General features: G+C 42.9%; 1 protein-coding gene across 1 annotated transcript in view; it reads left to right on the forward strand.

Moving 5' to 3' along the window:
* Window positions 1–17,745, forward strand: part of LAMC1 (laminin subunit gamma 1) — a 64,850-nt gene that overhangs the window by 35,411 nt on the left and 11,694 nt on the right. The window contains exons 2-11 of the mRNA XM_088524457.1: window positions 7,173–7,477; window positions 9,421–9,551; window positions 10,679–10,845; window positions 12,993–13,181; window positions 14,874–14,991; window positions 15,114–15,212; window positions 15,315–15,451; window positions 16,027–16,149; window positions 16,240–16,429; window positions 16,711–16,823. Coding sequence (XP_088380583.1) covers window positions 7,173–7,477; window positions 9,421–9,551; window positions 10,679–10,845; window positions 12,993–13,181; window positions 14,874–14,991; window positions 15,114–15,212; window positions 15,315–15,451; window positions 16,027–16,149; window positions 16,240–16,429; window positions 16,711–16,823 — 1,572 coding nt within the window. The remainder of the gene's footprint in view (window positions 1–7,172; window positions 7,478–9,420; window positions 9,552–10,678; window positions 10,846–12,992; window positions 13,182–14,873; window positions 14,992–15,113; window positions 15,213–15,314; window positions 15,452–16,026; window positions 16,150–16,239; window positions 16,430–16,710; window positions 16,824–17,745) is intronic.

Here is a 17,745-nt window from a genome sequence, read left to right on the forward strand (position 1 = left end):
CAAGTGTCTGCAGAAGGGGGGAGATGGGAGAGTCTGGGTGGCTCCGGTGGCAGAGGTCAGTCTTGGCCAGGCCATTGCCAGCTTCCTACCTTCTGTCTGCCATAATCAGTGTTTCTATTCCTTGCATTACACTGATCATCTGAGCTTCCAGTGTCTGAACTGTCTTTTGCCCATGGTAGTAGTGTATGAATGGAAGGTATTGCCTCCCTGCTGCTGTCTGCAATCTTAAAAGTAAGAATTTGCAAGGGAGGAGCATAGGGGTGTTCTTCTGCCTTTAAGTCTTTGTTTTAAGTAACAGATCAAGTATTTATAGCCTGCCATCTCACAGCTGCCTTGGAAAATTGCACACACTCATTAATAGCAGTGGAGAAAGTAGCCTGCGTAATAAGGGCAAAAATGGGGTAAGGGAAAGAAATGGAAAATTTGTCCTTTCCTGAGAATGAGCAAGAAACAAGTCAGAAGAAAGCAAAAGGAAATGCTAGCAAGTGCGTGCTCTTGCGTGGTCTTGTCAGTGTGAAAAGGATATGAAATTTGATAGACCTTCTCCACTCAAAGGAGTAAGCAAACTGGTATTTTTTTCTTTCCATTCCATTCCCTTTCCATTTTTTCAGTGCTTCTAATCTTCCATTAGAAACATGTTTTTAGCAGGTACCTGTATGAAAAAGGCTGCCGTAAAACAGGAGCTCTAGCTGCTAATCAGCAGAGGGGGACATTCAGGACAAGTTCAGCTGTTTCGTTACTGTTCATAGAGTTTTGCTGAAAATAAACCAACCTTTGCAGATTTAATTTGATATGTGCTTCTCAGATTAACTTTTTGTCCCAGTAAAATGTGGTACCCCTGTTTGCTTAGTTTTAGGAGGATGCACTGATGAATCGCAGAGGATAAAGTGGAGGAAATGCGACTTTTCCTAAATAGTGCTGTGGATGTGAGCAGACTGATAATGAAGGAGGGAAGTGTTAGCCTCTGCTTATCTCATAGAGGCATCTGCTCACAATTCAGTGCTTGTAGTCAGACTGCCAGCTGGGGGGATGTTTTCATGATGTAAATTATCCATCCGTTCTGAAGAGTCTGAGTACAAGGAGACCTTTTGTCTGTGTGGATGAATTCCAAACTTGGGGAGAAAGTGAAGAGTTTCTCTTAAAGATCTAAATAGCTTCTACTTAGGTTTTTCCATTCTATACGTATGCATTGCTGTTGCGTTTCCCAGCAGGTCTCTGGATATGGCAGTGGTGCCCATCCTGCTGGGGCGGGGGCTTTCCTTGCTCATGATGTGCACCAGTTTACCTGGCAGTGGTGATGCACTGAGGTGAATGGCTTGTCGACACTGACATGTACCTGGGGGAAGTGCCCACTCTCTAGGCTATAGTTAAATATTTCTATTACATGGCCTCTTTTTCAAGTGTCTAAACTCCTTCATTTTCTGAGTTCACATAAGTCCCTTCCTGTTCTATTTATGGTGATTTAAAGTTTCCAGACTGTGTTTTGGGGCATTCTTTTGCTCTCTTCTCAGGACCTATTTTATTTAATGTTCCTATCTACTAGCTGGAGCCATCTTTCAATCTTTAAATATTTCTTTGTGAAATTAATGCTGATGCTTTTATTCACCTCTTTTCTTGCCTTATTTATGTGCCTCAACATAGGAAATGTTGTTTCGGAAAGAGTTTTAAAATCAGTCATTTATTTGATAACTCCTTTGATTTTGTATATTTTAATTATGGCTTATCAGAAGGGGCTGGTTATTCTGTCATTGTGTTACCTCCTGATGAGCAGCTTCATATTTTGGAAAGGATGCACTTTTTAAAAGTGAGACTCGTGTTTTTGTGCTCTGGATGCATTGAGAAGGCTTCAGCTTGTGCTCCGCAAGTGCTGTGTGCATGATCACTGATCACTTCATGTGTTCTCTCCCCTAATGGGCTTCTGTAACATTCTTGCTGAAAAATAGAGCTGCTGCTTCTGAATAGAAAGCAGGCAGTGTAGCTGGTACTTAACACTGCTGAGTGCTTTTAGGCCAGGCTAAGATGGAAATGATTATCAATGAATAGGACCAGAAGAACAAAGACTTATTTTCTGATCATCTAAATCAAACACTTAAAATTGGATTTCAGCTTGTATTTGCTGTTGCCCTCTCTCTCCGTAATGGTGTATCACAGACCTCCTGAGCCCTGCCAGGCTTGGAAGTAATGCAGGCTTTTCTTTATCAGAAAACCTGTGTGACCTTGAAGAGCCCAATTAGCTACCAAGCTGCTAAGCACAGCTTTTACATTCAGTATAAACAGGGAGAAAATGTGCTTCAACACTGTCAGCTGGTCTTGGGTAAACTCTCTTGTTTCAGCTCTATTTACCCCAGCAAGCTGATGCAGGGTTTGAGCACAGCCTCGCTGTGTTCCCCAGCTGCGCTCCTGCTTGACTTTACTGCCCTGCCTGCTGAAAGTAAGGGGCTTCTCACCTGGCCAGCTCACTCAGAAGGGCTTTGAATGCATTTTCCTTGCTTGATGGTATAAAAGCAAAGATGAGAGGGGAATTTCTTTTGTCTTCAGTACAATAGCTTTTTCTGGAAAATAATTAATGCTGCCCAGAGTGCAAATATGCATGTTTTGTAAGTTAATTTAGCTGGCTTTCTGCAGGGAACCTCAGGACACCTTTAGGGAACAGATAGAATAATCTAATTTTCTCTAGTGGAGGGAGAAAAATAGTAGGTTGTTTGCAAGCTAATTCTTTTTTGGAGGCTCCAGGCTGTCAACTGGTCTCACTGCTTGAGCACTGCACATATGTAGAACATAGGCACAAAGGCACCTTCCTTCTCTGAATTTTCCCAAAACGCTTCTTCCCCAAAATCTTCTTGAAGCCTAATGTGACACGGGGCTTTTTCCACCATGGGAGAGGAAGGCAATAGTGGAAGAGCCTCCCGAGTCAAAGTACGAGCTACTAGTGACAGTTTGGCTTACGCAGTTAATTTAATGGGATGGTCTTCGTTTTGTTGGCTGTGGCTTTTTTTTTTTTCCCACTTATGACTCATGGGGTGGCTGCTCCTGTCTGCTGCTCTTTACTGTTTTCATTTGTTATGAAAATGTCCAGAGAAATCCCACCAGGCCAGTGTCTTGTTTACTGCAGTGTGAGCTCTGAAAAACCTTTTCCATGGAGCTGATGCTTACCCTTTTGTTAGCTGTGTGAAACAGTGCTAATATATTTCGGTTTTAATTGTCACTCGCCCAAGGGGCCACAGCAAAGTTCACGGGTAAGTTGGCAGGCTGCAGGTTGACACTGTTACCTTAAAGGCTTCCTACAGAAGAGCAAGGGAGTGTTTGCGTCTGTGGTTCCTCTGCCTCTTCTTGGGAAGACTGGGGAGAAACCTTGGCTTCGTTTCCTTGTGTTGGGAGAAACTGCTTGTGCATGTCTGGCCTATGGGCTTGTGGCTGCTGGGCATGCCCCGAATTTCTGGCTTTCCCTTCAGTGAGGGCAGCTCTTGGAAAGAGACCATGTAGCAGGAGAATAGGAAACCTGGGAGAGGCCGATTTTATACATCTAATGCATGCTTCCCTAGAGACTCAGAAGAGAGACCTTTCATTTGTGCTTTGTTACATGCTTTGAGATGGGGAGCCATTACTGCAGTTTTTATTTTTGGAAGAGACTAGCTGATGTTTGTGGCTATGACTAATCCTTTTAGCAGTGTTAGATAGAGGCCTTGCAGTAGTGTTTTTTTTTTTTTTTTTCTCTCTGTTAAATACAACACCAAATAAATGGGAACAGGATTAATTATCTGTACTTGTATTTAGCAGCAAGAAGGGAATGAGTCAAGCTGCACTAAAATCTTCAGTGTTAATACTTGGGAGTTTCTAGTCTTTTTGGGATCAGGGTGACATTAGTATCAGGATTGATTTCAGTTGTTGCCTTCTGTTTGCAAGATGGCATTACTCACTTGACCACAGACCAGCAGTGAGCTAGTATTGAGCAAGAGCCTCAGATTGGGAGTATCTGGCTTCCAGTTTTGCTCCCGCATTGCCTGTAACCTCATGTCTTCTCTAAACAGTAACGGCCCTTTTATGGGAATTATTGGGGGATCTGTATCTGTAAAATGTCACAACTGTCTTGTATGCCTCACACAAGAATTTTTTTATTATTTTTATTTTTATTTTTTTTGTAGAATAGACTATTCGTGGTTTTCTTGGGCTCCAAACACAGTTTGTTTTTCCCTTGGTATATGCAAGTGTAAACTTTTCAGGGGTCCATGTCTAGGCTTTTTCTGACATGTTGAATCCTGGTCCTGTTACTGTGCTGCTCTCTTGCTCGTGTTCTCAGCAGGAGGTTAGTCTCCCAGGAGCTGGGTGTTGCATGGGGACACGTGGACCAGCCTTGGTGTCACTGCTGGAGCAAAAGGGAGAAACAGGCTCCTGACCTGCCCTCAAGCACTTGGGGTCTTGGCCTTGCTGTTGTGCATGTGCTGCCCTCACCCAGCTTGGAGTCTGCATTGAGCTTCAGCTTGTGCCCTTGACTGAGCTACCACCCAGTTAATGTTGTCCATTTGTGTTTGCTGCTGCTTACAGGCAGGGAAAGGCAGTCTTTCGCCCTCCACCCTTCTTCTCCAGATTTGGTTCACATCTGTACCCTGGCAGTTGGCTTCCCTGGGCCACTTGCTTAGGCTGCTGGTGCATTCAGCTTTGTAAAGCCCATTGGGGGGAGCCTTTACCTGTCAGGGCTGGCTCTCCTAGTGAGGTGCATGAGAGCCAAGATGAGCTGCCCTGCAGCCTCTGGCCCTGGCAAGTAGGTGCTGAGCAGGGAGCCCCTGCTGCTGCCAGCTGAGCAGCCCCCAAGAAGGGGGGCACGTGCACCAAGTAGCGCTTCTCCAGAGGAGGAAGGAAGGTTCATCAAGTCACCCAGTAGCCTCAGTTCTTAACCTCCTTTACACACAGCGAAACCGCTTTAATCTGTGCCTTGCTATCCCTCCGTCTCTCTCTCTCTCTCTTTTTTTTTTTTTTTTTTTTTTTTTAAGAGACTTAAATACAAGTTGGATTTTCATGCAGTCAGATTTTTTTGGTTCTGTGCTTTGAGAGACGTGCTGTTCTTGTTAGCTTATGCTGCCTAGTTTGCTTCATTTTGTGGAATAGCTCCTGGTTCAGCAGGTGCAAAGCCTTGTGTTAGTGCTTAACACAGTGTAGTTAATTCATTGTAAAAATTGAAATTGAATCTGCGCGGCTTCTGCAGACAGAGAAAATGTTTCTCAGTCAGACTCTTCCAGTAGCTTTTTTGTTCTAAATGATCAGTGGCTGCTACAGCCTTTGCTTAGAATAGTATTTCTCACGGAGGTGATAGAGAAAGTGTAACAAACTAAAACCCCAAGGTTTTATTCCAGATAAATCTAATACCATTTTGCAAATCCCCTACATGTGCTAGTGGCGATTGTACCTTTAGCTTTTCTGTTTGCAGTTGTTTGTCTTGAGTTGCCTTAAAATCCTGCGTTTATTAAGCTGCGGGATTCCTCACTTGGCTGCGCGTGCCCATGGGCCGAGGTGGAGAGCGGCTGGCACGCGGCTGCGCCCCTCGCCCTGGGAACGCGTCTCGCAGCCCGCGAGGCGTTGCACAAAGGTCACTCAGGTGTCCTAGGGTCCTTCCCCCGTGATGGTTTCAGCTGGTCAGAGTAGTGAAGCGTGGCCTCTTGGTGTGGTGTTGGCTGCTCTGAGGCACGTGGGTTCCCAGTGCTTCCCTTCCTGGTGCCACTTCAAGGCACAGCTGCAAATAAATGGAGCTGCAGGGAGCACTTCAGCACCTGAGGAGCAGAGAAACAATTCTCTTAACTGCACTGTCCCACTCTGTGTTTGCCTGCCAGAGAACCAAATTGTGTACAACATCTGTCCTACAGCATGACACGAGGGCTGGCAGCCCAAGTCCTTTCACAGTCCTGGCTGAGGTGTCTTAAACTGCTGCACCAGAAGTACTTGCATATCTAAACAGCTCGGTGTTTGAATGCATTTCTAATCTTTCTGGAAACGTTTTCTCATTGCCCTGAGCCACGTAGGAGGTTTCAGCCAAATGGCGTGTCTTGGCGTGGGCCAAGACTGGGTTCTCGCTGTTCTGCTCTGCCACCTCCCCAGGCCACAGCACTTAATGCAGGCAGTATTTCTCCGTGCGGAGTATCACACGCTAATGGCATCCAGTGAAACATCTGCCTTTCAGTTTTTGCTTCAGGAATGCTGTCGACCAACCCCCAAAGAATGCAGCAGAATGTGGAGAAGTTAAATATTTTCTTGGAGGGTGTGAATCCCCTGGGTGGTTAGTTTATGTGTAGAGGGGCAGATGTTCAAGTTGCTGGAGAGAAGCCAGTGGGGAGGATGATCTGCTGATTGCCATAAACCTGTTAAGAGATAAATGGAAGGCAGGAAGGTGGGTTTACATTAATTCTCATGGGAGAGGGAGAACATAGTTAGCTTGCAAATCTTTCCACTTGGCTGATCTGAGAAAATGTCTGGGAAACTTTAATCATATGGACCAGGAAACCTCAATCTTGTTTTGTCTTTCCTGGGCAATTAGTAGAGTATTTACTTGTTAGTTCTACTCATATTGACTGTATTGGGGAAAAGGCTTCATGAGTAGAAAGAATTTTGCCTGTTTTCTAATTATGAGGGAATCAGAAGTACAAAACAGACTCTTTAGTGTGACCGCTACCTCTTTGATTAGTGCCTTTTTTTCTCCATATCTAGAAGAAATATTAACAAGTCACAGTAGAGTAAGTGGACTGGCTGTAGATACAGTCCAAGGCTTTGTGTGTATGATCTGAGCTATCATCGCTTTGGGATAGGGATGCTTGTCAGTGATGCTGTGTAAGAGAACAGAGCTAGGGAGTTCTGTATGAAGTTGTACAAAAATCAATAACTTTTTAGAAAAAAAATTCTCCTCTATAGGCAGGTTTATTTAGTAAACCTGCTGGATATTTGGAGATGGAGTTAGGTTCTGCTCTGCCTGCCTTTGAGTTCTGTCTTTGGTTCTTTTGTCCTGTCTTTGCTGGCAGATTCAGTGCGTTCCATGTTTGATGTGTCTAATAAGACTGGACGAGATACTTGTAGCACTGCTGGTGGGATTCGAGGAGATACTTCTCTCTTTAGAAAAGACAAGCTACATTGCAGCTCTCCTTTCTGTTTTAAGTTGCGTTTTTCTTACAGATTTGTTCTCTCACTTGCAGGAAAGGCGTTTGACATCACATACGTGCGTCTGAAGTTTCACACCAGTCGGCCAGAGAGCTTTGCAATCTACAAGCGCACCAGGGAAGATGGTCCGTGGGTGCCCTACCAGTATTACAGCGGGTCCTGTGAGAACACGTACCACAAAGTCAATCGGGGGTTTATTCGGACTGGGGAGGATGAGCAGCAGGCCCTCTGCACAGACGAGTTCAGTGACATCTCTCCTCTAACTGGGGGCAATGTGGCTTTCTCAACTCTGGAGGGACGTCCCAGTGCCTATAATTTTGACAACAGCCCTGTGTTACAGGTATGTGAGTAGTCCTAAGTTAATTAAATGGTCCCAGCTGAATTTTTGTACTTGGTCGTTGTGGAGCCTTGTGCTGAGTGTGGGTTTTCTGTAGCTTTTAACACATAGTGAGCACCCTCTGTGCAGGTAAGTCAGTATGGACAAATCCAAAGAAGTGCTTTTGAACAAAGAGCTGTACTCTTGACTCTATTGTAAGTAAACTTATGGTACAAAACAAAATCAGTGCCATCAAGGATGACTTGTCATTATGTACCATGGAAATCTTCAGAAAATGGATGCATGCCCCTGTTGGCTTAGAAAAGGGCTGTGGGCCTGTTATTGGTTCAGGAGTAAGCACAGGGAAAGATAAAACCTACGTCAGATGGATATCTGATGCATCTGTATGAGCACAAGAGTTTAAGAAATGTGAGCTTCTTCTAAACAAATCAAATGTTGTTTGAAACTTTGGCTTGCTCTTTTATATATGGCAAGCATGCGTTGGATTTTATCTATTCAGTTTCTTTTATTGGTGTTTTCCTGGGGATGGGTGTTTTTGTTGCTTGTTTTTCCTGTTTGTTCTTGTTTCTGTTAACATTTACAGTGCTAGTTGAGTGATAGTATGAAGCACAGCACGAGCAGCAGTGAATCCGGTTGACTCAACATTTTCTCTATACTGCTTGATGACTTCTCCAGATCATATTGTAACAAAGAACTAAAGCAGTACATTTTTTCTGCCTCAGGTTCACCTCCTTCCTTTTGGAGTTATAACTGTCATACTCTTAAATTAGCTTCGCTTGTCTTTTGTCTTAAAGTAGTAAAGTAGTATAGAGTCCACTGAGCCCTATACTACTATTGGTGTGAACAGCGAGAGGGTTTGGGGGTGGTGTGTGTCTGATTGCCAGCTGGCAAGCGGAAAAGCAGAATATATGAAGTTTGGCTAAACAAAAGAAAATTAAGGGGAATAGGAGAGAGAAGATTTCTGAAATGAAAGAGAACCAGTTTGGCAACCTTGCTCCTGTAGCTAGACCTTATGGGGAACAGGATCTGGTCATTAAGATGAGTGGGAAGATTAAGTTAGTGATATGCTGAATAATTTTGTGATAAAATTCCTTGCATAAGGAATTAAGGTCTGACCAGTAGTTTATGACCAGTCTGACCAGTTTTTTTTTTTTTTTAAAAAAAAAAGAACATCTGGCATTTCCTTTCAGATTTGAGGTAAATGTTTTTTTCTTAGCATTTCCATACATTTATGCTTGTGTTTGTGATTGAACAAATATTCTTAATACACAAATGAAGAAGTGACACAGCTGCAGTGCAGTTGTAATACATGGATGTTTTTTCCATATTCCTCTTTGCAGTATTTCAAAGAATATTGCATAGTAAATGCTGTAATGCAAACAAGGATATGCTAATGGCAATCAGTGGATGGGGGCAGACTGCATTTGTTGGCTATTCAAGAAGAGTGGGATACTGTGAAGATGCTGTGTAAATATTACAGAAACATCTTGGCCTTTCTGTCTGTTTTTCCTCCTCATCCTCTCCCACCCTGGTTCATCTGTCCATCCAGGTCTTTGTATCTAGAGGTGAATGTTGAGCATGCCCTAAAGCTTTTCCATTCCCATTGTACAGCTTTGCAAGGGAATTGGGCTTAATTAGATACTTAAAATTAGCCGCCTCATTAAATTACCTGTTCCCCATTCTTCGCTGAAGATGTTACTGCTTCTCAGCTGAGAGCAGCGAAGACATGAGGAAGCCTTGGTGAGAGTGTGCAGAGATGGGTGTTGAGTCTGCAAAACACCCCTGAACCAAGAGGATGAGATGTGAGGCTTTCTGGGAAGGGACATGTGAGACTGGGGTACAGAAGCAAAAATTATTGACTAGGAACTTTTTGTCTGAACAGCTATTAACCTGTAATACTAATATGTACTTAAGGGGTATTTTTGATGCATTTCTGTCTGCTTTAGGAATGGGTGACAGCTACTGATATTAGAGTGAGCCTCAATCGTTTAAACACGTTTGGAGATGAAGTTTTCAATGACCCAAAAGTTCTCAAGTCCTATTATTATGCGATTTCTGATTTTGCTGTGGGTGGAAGGTGAGTAAACAATAAAGCAGTGTGTGTATTTAAACATTTCAGGATTACTACAATGCTTTAAAGATTTTGATCATTCTGATGTGGTACTACTAGGCTCTGGTCCTTACTGACTGTCATTGTCCTAGGTATTGTTGTGCTTCTTAGGAAGCCTCTAAATACTCTTGATTGTATGTGACCTCTTAGGGATATAAGTTGTAGAGTAAGCAGAGATGCAAGTGTTTTTTTTTTTTTTTTTCCTTAACTGAATCAACCATTAAAAGATGGGGGCAAGTGACAAGAATACAAAGCAAACAAACAATCAAAAAAAAAACCTTTAACATACCCAACATTTTCTGACTTTTCTATGCATTTAACATATCGCTACTAATTGTTCCCTACAGATTTATCTGTAGCCTAGAATATAGTTGAAAATCTAAGATTCTGTGCTTTACTTATTTTTTGAGAAGTCTCTCCTATGAAGGGCTGAGGTGTTGTGCAATATTGTGGTTCTCTTTTCTCTATTCCATTTGCCAAGGTATCCCATAGAATTTTTACATCCTTTTTGGCAATAAGTTGTTGTTATAAACACAATTAAGACCAATGTAGTTCTTTGACTCTTTGAAGAAAATAGTCTCAAGATTTGACAAGACAGGCTTTGGAGGTCCGGTGTCCATATTTACCTCTTGACTGGTTTTCCTAATGTAACTGGTACTTTGAAATGGATTGTGGCCTTTACCTATTTTGCAGGAGAAGGGAGAATTTAACTGAGCCTATGTAGTTTCTTACTGTTACAGCAGTAGCACAGAGCCAGCGTGCGTGGCTCTGGACTTTGTGGGAGATAAGCTATGGAGAACATGCTAGTATAAAGCCAACATTTTTGCTTCTCATACTCAGGTTATTGACGCTTAACTCTAGAGGAGTTAGGGGTTAACTTTCTTTTTTTCTTTTTTTCTTTTTTTTTTTTTTTCTCCGAAGACCTGCCTTCATTAAGTTAAATATATTGGTTTCCTAGCAGTTTTCTTAATCACTTTGGTCTGATCTGGCACCATATGTCATATCTTCAGGTCTCAGCTTTCTTGTATGGATTGCTCTGTGAATGACCTGGGTCTCTGGAGTTTAAACATCTCTTCCTTTCTCCTGTTGAACAGATGCAAATGTAACGGTCACGCAAGCGAGTGCCTGAGGAATGAGTTTGGGAAGCTGGCGTGCAACTGCAAGCACAACACGTTTGGAGAAGATTGTGAAAAGTGTCTTCCTTTCTTCAACGATCGTCCATGGAGAAGAGCAACAGCAGAGAGTGCCAATGAATGTTTGCGTACGTGACCACGTTTGCCAGGAAAATCTCTCACATATTTGTTCCCCTGCCTCTCTTGGCATCCAAAAGTCAACCCTGCAGTTTTAAGTCTTAGTTGCAGTTATCAAGGGTTGAGTGTTTTGAATGCAGTTTTCCCAGTGTATTAGGAGTATATATGCGATAGACTGACTGTAGGATTTGTACTCCCGAGTCAGGAAGACTCCTTTAAACCCCCTCGCAGCATCTGGACACATGTCAAATTGTGGAGTGCCTTAAATATGAATTTGAATAGCATAATAATTTCTGTCAGAGATCTGCCACACTTTCAGAGGAAGAGGGCAAATGTCTTGCTTGCCATTGAGGCAGAGCTGTAAGCGAAATAACCAGATGGTGTGTTTTATCTGTCATCTAAACAGTGTGTCTGTTTTGTTTGGTGATGAGGCTAGTCATTGCAGATAGGCTGTTTCTGTTCTTGTGTCATGGGAGGCACTCGGAGTCTCCTGGGGAGCTGTGCAAATAATGATCTCAGGTTGTTTCCTCAGAGTATAATATGATGTGAACACTAAGTGAAGTGTGTTTCCTTATGTGTTCTCCTGAGCACATCTGGATATTTCTATGAATGTTGTTTTCAGTTTGTCATGGGAGTTCTGATTTGTAGATGCTTAGATGATGTGTGACACTTTAGAGTTCACTGTGCTGTCTTTGCTAACAGATTTAGACATTGTCTTCTCCTAGGAAGGCCAGAGAAAAGTGCCCTTAGTTCTTAATAAATGGTGCAGTCAGTTACTTTTAGACAAGGAAAAAGCTTATTTCTGGAAACATAATGATAGATCTATAAACATGGGACTGAAACATGTCATGTGAGTAATGCCCCCATACCTTTGCATTTTCTTGCAAGTGTGGAACAGGATGTGCAGAACATCTGCCCTCAACTTCCTACCGTTTTTTAAGGTGGCAAATTAGAGCCGTAGGCAAGGAAAATAAAACTGAATCAAAACTTCTGAAGCTTATCAGCAGAGATTTTTCGTAGGATTGCTAGTAAATGCCAGTATCCTGATGGAGCTTTTTTATAGACCCCTAGGTAATAGTGTCCCCTTCCTAGAGAAGAAAGGGAGCAAGCTTTAGGAAAGAGATGTTGAATAGAAACGTATGTACCTGCACTTAACGGGACGCATAGGAAAAAAATATTATTTTTGGCATGCTGGGATATAATTACCCTTTAAAAAAGCTGATCACAATATCCAGAGACTTCCTCTTGTACTTGAGATAATTGCTTTTTAAAATTATTTCATGTAGTTTTGATACTATTGCCACAGATGGGGGCTTCAAATACTTTATATCTACAACCGAACGCCAATTGTTTTTTTCCTTTGGTCTTGCGTTACAGACCACAACCCCTGGTGTTTATTTTACGGGGAAGCTTTTTCAGACAAAGTTTTCTTCCTGTCTGACCTTCATGTATTCTGATAGGTCCCAGCTGCCTGCTCAAGGCCTGTGGCTTTGCTTGACAGAGCAGTGAAACCCATGTCTCGTTCTCTCCTGCTTCCTCAACAGCAGGAATTTGTAATTTCCCTACATTCAGAGGAGAGACTTTTTTTCTTGCAGTGTACATCAGGGAGGCAGCTTTCACCATTATCTTCTCATACTTTGTTAGCATGACCAAGATGAGCATTACTGTGGGTGAAGGCTGGAAATCACACCCCAGCTGTCAGGGGAGCAAATGCTGGTTCACATACCGGTTTTCTTGCTGATATATGGGGATATCTGCCAGCAATCTCCAGGAAAATGCTGTCCTTGCTCCTCTTGCCTTGTGGAGGAAGGAGTTAAAATGCTTGGAGCTGTGCTGACTGGCACGGCAGTAGGAGGGTAGGTGGGATGGCATTGTTGTTCGAGCCAGTCTCATCTTAAGTGCTCCCTTCTCTTTGCATCCAACCACCACAAAACCATGTGTGTCTACCCTTCCTCTCCTTGCCCAAATGTCTTAAGGGCTTTTAGGTGTCAGGCTCAGAATAGTCGGATGTTCTTATGCCAAGTCCTGTACAACTTACTGTGGAAGTTTATCCAGTGGATTTAGTGACTGTCAGGGATGGGTACCTTCCTATGCTCTAAACTGACAGTACCTGTGGATCTTTCCTTTATTTTTTTATTTATTTATTTTTTCCCCACAGCCTGCAACTGCAATGGGAGGTCGCAGGAATGCTACTTTGACCCCGAGCTGTACCGCTCAACGGGCCACGGTGGTCACTGTGTGGGCTGCCTGGAAAACACTGATGGGCCCAACTGTGAAAGGTGCAGGGAAAACTTCTATCGCCTTGGGAGCGAGGAGGGATGCTTACCATGTAATTGTAATCCAGTTGGTAAGTAGTAACAGAAATTTTTCTGCTTTAAAACTTCTGTGCACAAAAAGCCTTTCTCTCAGTTATGTAACCAACTTGAAACTATGCTGTCAAAAGCTTTCTCCTTCCCAGAAATGTTTGTTGGATTGCATTTGGATATAATTATTTCAAGATCTGATGCAGGTGAATAAAATAAAGGTCATGATGCAGATGGTTAACCTCTGCAGCATTGATCGCTTCAGATGTGTTCTGCAATAGGTTTTTCTCCCTATGTATCTTTACCTCTTTACCCTGGATATAGCATTAGGGACCTTATCTAAACTTTTAATAAACAAGATGATATGAGTGCATGTTTCTGAAGATAGTTCATGCTGAAGAACTATTGTGAACTGCAACAGCATCAGTCTTTCCTACCCTGTATTTAAAAACTATAAATATACAGTCCAGTGAAACATTAAAAGAAAAAGGGTTGGGGGAGAACCAGAGTCAAGTCAAAATATGTAGCTTAAATTCCTTTAAAAATTTGACATTAGAACAAGCCTTTAGTAGTCAAAGGAAGTAATTGACTTGTATAGAGTGATCCCATAACTCCCTCAGTCCACCAGCAAATAAGAACGAAGCCAACAAAAGGGTAACAGTTAGATATGATGCGAGTTTCCAAAACAGAGCTGCTGGAATAAATAATTGCTTGCAGCACACCCTAAAAGCAGTCACTGAGAGCTCTGGCATAATACATCTCCTATCTAATTTGGGAAGGGAGCTCCACAGTTGTGAAGTTTTTGACCAAGAAAGGCCTCTTTCTTCCTCTGTCCATGTACCCAGATCCTCTCGTTGGACCTTATTTTAAGATACATTTGTACTGATTGTTGGTGTCAGCTGAGGCAGTCAGGGAAGTGGGTGGGAAGAGGCAAATGGAGAGAAACTATTTCTCAGGTATTTAGGGGCAAATTTCAAAGGACTTTATAACTTAAACATCAACTTGTATGCTCTGGTGCGCTGGTATCCTGTGTATATTTGAAGCTCGCTGGTTTAAGTTGATTTTTTTTGTTTGAGTACTTTTTTTTTTTCCTTAAATAAATGTAAGTTTGACGGCAAAGAAGATTTGAACTTTGTCTGTATATGGTAAAGGTTTTATGAGTTCTTCTGTCATAATAGTCCTGTCTGGTTTAATCCTCTTACAACTTTTCATTTTGCTGTAATCTTTTTAAGAGTGGACTGGAGTGGAGAAAAAAAAAATCCTGTATTTTAATACACTTTTCTCCTGATAGTTAACTCCTGCAGTGCTGCCAGTTTCTGGACGGCCAGCTGAATCGGTGTCTGGGAGAAAACAGTCTATCTACCAAGGATTAAATAAGCTTGCTTTTTTTGTGCAAGTCCACTTGGATAAAGTACTACTATTGAGACAGATGTCCTGCCAAAAATTAGTTTTCTCACAGAGCTTTTTTAGAACTAGCAGTGGAACACACAGTCTCTCCCTCAACGGAGGCTGTTTAGTCCAGCTTGGAAATAAAGAGTATGAGGGGTAGATGTCTGAATACCTTCTGGCAAAGGGGAAATGGTGAGCAGGGAGAACAAGGGTCCTAAAGATGATCTCAGAAAAGGTATGTTGGAGGAGGAAAAAAAACAAACGGAAAACGGCTAGTGCAAAGATAATAGTGAGAACAAAATAGTGCGGTGGCTTTGTTCAGGTCCCTGTTTCTGCTTTCCCCACAGGCTCCCTCAGCACACAGTGTGACAGCTACGGCCGATGCAGCTGCAAACCTGGAGTGATGGGGGATAAATGTGACCGGTGCCAGCCGGGCTTCCACTCCCTCTCTGAGGCTGGGTGCAGGTAAGAGGGACTACTGCTCTGAGACAAAGGAACTATTCTCTAAAAGAAAAATGTTTTTTTTTTTCCCCTGTGATTTTTCTTTATGTTTTTTAATGAATTGTCTTTTTTCCTGGCTTCTCCAGGCCCTGTTCTTGCAATCCTGCTGGCAGCACAGATGACTGCAACATGGAAACAGGACGATGTACCTGCAAGGACAACGTTGAAGGATTCCACTGTGAGAGGTGAGTTTCTCTTCCTATAGTTTTCTTTGAAGACCGAGAATGTACAGGCAGTGGCCTGGAATAAACCTTAGGGAAACAAACATTTTTCCTTCACATCTCCAGATGCAAACCTGGATTCTTCAATCTGGATCCATCAAATCCACGAGGCTGTACTCCCTGCTTCTGTTTTGGACACTCTTCAGTCTGCACCAATGCCATGGGCTACAGTATCTACAGCATAACTTCCAACTTCCAGTTTGGTAAAATTGAGCTTTCTTTTCTATCTTAAATTGGGCAGTAGACTCGTGTTATGAATAAGACTTTTCTCATTGTGTAACAATTCAAACTGATTCCCCAGATAGGGGTGAGTCCCTTCCAACCTCAGCCATCTTTCTTGGAAGTGCTGAGTTCTTATTGAAATCAAGAGCAGCCTCCCAGTCTTTAGCAAGTTTATTGACTTAGGAAAGGATGAGGTAACAGATTTGGCCTTAGGCATCTATGGCACATTGTGTCTGTGTGCACAGAACAGTTGCAAAGGTTGCAAACTGGCTGTTTTCAGGTCTTACCATCCCTTTTTAAGCTCCTTAGAAATCAAAATTCTGAAAGGGTAGTTACTATAACCTTTAAAATTTATAAGGTTCAAATCTAGCTATGAGCCATAATTCAGTAATTGATATTTCCTGTGCTTGCTGTTTTGCACAGTTGCAGTACAGCCTCTCTAAAGTGAGTGTAAAGAACAGACTAGTTCTATGTAATCGGTGTACGTTGTAACGTGAGCGGTCTGTGCAAAGGCACGTATTCCAGGAGTGTTGATTCTTGCACGTTTGATTTTCAGGTGAGGATGAGTGGCGTGCTGAACAACGCGATGGCTCGGAAGTGTCGCTGCAGTGGAGCGCAGAGACCCGGGATATCTCTGTTATCTCGGACAGCTATTTCCCCATGTATTTTGTTGCACCACGTAGGTCATTCAAGAAATGAGTTTTTCTTTGTTTTTGTCTGTAGCTCTTCCGTTCTGTCTCCTAATTGTAAGGATGTGTTTGTGTTTCAGGCAAGTTCTTGGGCAACCAGGTTCTGAGCTATGGTCAAAACCTGACCTTTTCCTTTCGGGTTGACAGACGGGACACTCGTCTCTCTGCAGAGGACCTGGTCCTGGAAGGAGCTGGGCTGAGAGTGTCAGTACCTCTCATTGCACAGGGCAACTCCTACCCCAGTGAGAACACAGTGACATATGCTTTCAGGTGAGAGGACTTCCCACGTGCTGTGACGGAAAGAACTGCCACAGCTGAAATCTAGCTTGAGGTGCACTCTGGCCTCCAAGCTCTTAAGAAAGCAAGTAGCATTGATTTTAGCTCAAAAGAGCAGTGTTAGAAGATAATTTGAACCTTGCTATTTAGTAGCATTGCGTAATCATGTGTAAAGTGTGTTGTAACAGCATACCCTTGTTGCAAATGATGCTCTAAAAGGGCACAGCTGTTAGCATGTGAGAGCTTTCAAAATAACCCGTGGCTCTTCTCCATAGGCTCCATGAGGCCACAGATTACCCCTGGAGGCCTACTCTTACAGCGTTTGAGTTCCAGAAGCTGCTTCACAATTTGACCTCTGTCAAGATTCGTGGGACATACAGTGAGAGAAGTAAGTTGCTGAGTAGAGCTTTGAAAACCTATGGAGAGAGGAGAGGAAGGGACCTGCCTGTCCAGTGCTTCAGAGTTGTTGTAGGACCTCGTCATAAATAGCTGTAGGAAATTGTTTGACTGAATTTGTACTAGCTGCTTTTCATCTGAACTTCCTGCCTAACAACTTCTGGGACTTTTGGGTAGGAGGAGTGAAAAAAACTACTGCCTTTGAAAGTCTTGAAGCTAAGTTTTCATCACCTACTGATCTTTCTCTTCAGAGCAGCTATGATTCTCTGCTGTGTTGCCCAGCCAGTCGCATGCAGGTCCTTAGAAATGCAGAATCCAGAGTTCTGAAGGAAATGGTAGGAGAGGTGTAGGGAATCTTCAAAATATTTTTGGACATGGAACAACACTCATCTATTCCTCATGACATGGCAGATGGCAAGAAGCAGGTCCTGAGAGCACTGCATGTGCAGAACTTTTTTGAAAGCTTGTCCTGTAATGAGGATTTATAAAAACTGGGCACTAATGAGGGGCAACAATGTCTGTATCTTCAGACATTTGTTTAGAAGATCCTTCTTTATACAAGCAAGTAGATAGAAAAGAATGACTTTGCACTTAAGGAAAATGGGGAAGCTACAAGTATTGTAAATGGAAATTGTTTATAGAAAAGGAATGTAGGGTTAGGAAATCGGGAAGAGGTGTGCAGAGGGAGCTCTCTCGTGAGCATTGCAGCTGTCACCAATACGCGGGGCTGCGGTTCCATTCAGTGCTCTAGAGCAACTGCGCATACACAAACATCCTCCGGTAGCGTAAACACCAGCTATTTTGCATCCAGACACAGCTCATGTGAGGGGATGTGCTGGGAGTGGGAAGGGTTGCTGTGCAAAGCCCAAGAAAGGAACCGTCTGGGGAGGTAGCTGAAGAGTGTGCCTTGACGC

Source organism: Tinamus guttatus, unplaced genomic scaffold (assembly GCF_059628265.1).
Source record: "Tinamus guttatus ecotype Peru unplaced genomic scaffold, ASM5962826v1 Tinamus_guttatus_pri_ptg000211l, whole genome shotgun sequence".
NCBI lineage: Eukaryota > Metazoa > Chordata > Aves > Tinamiformes > Tinamidae > Tinamus > Tinamus guttatus.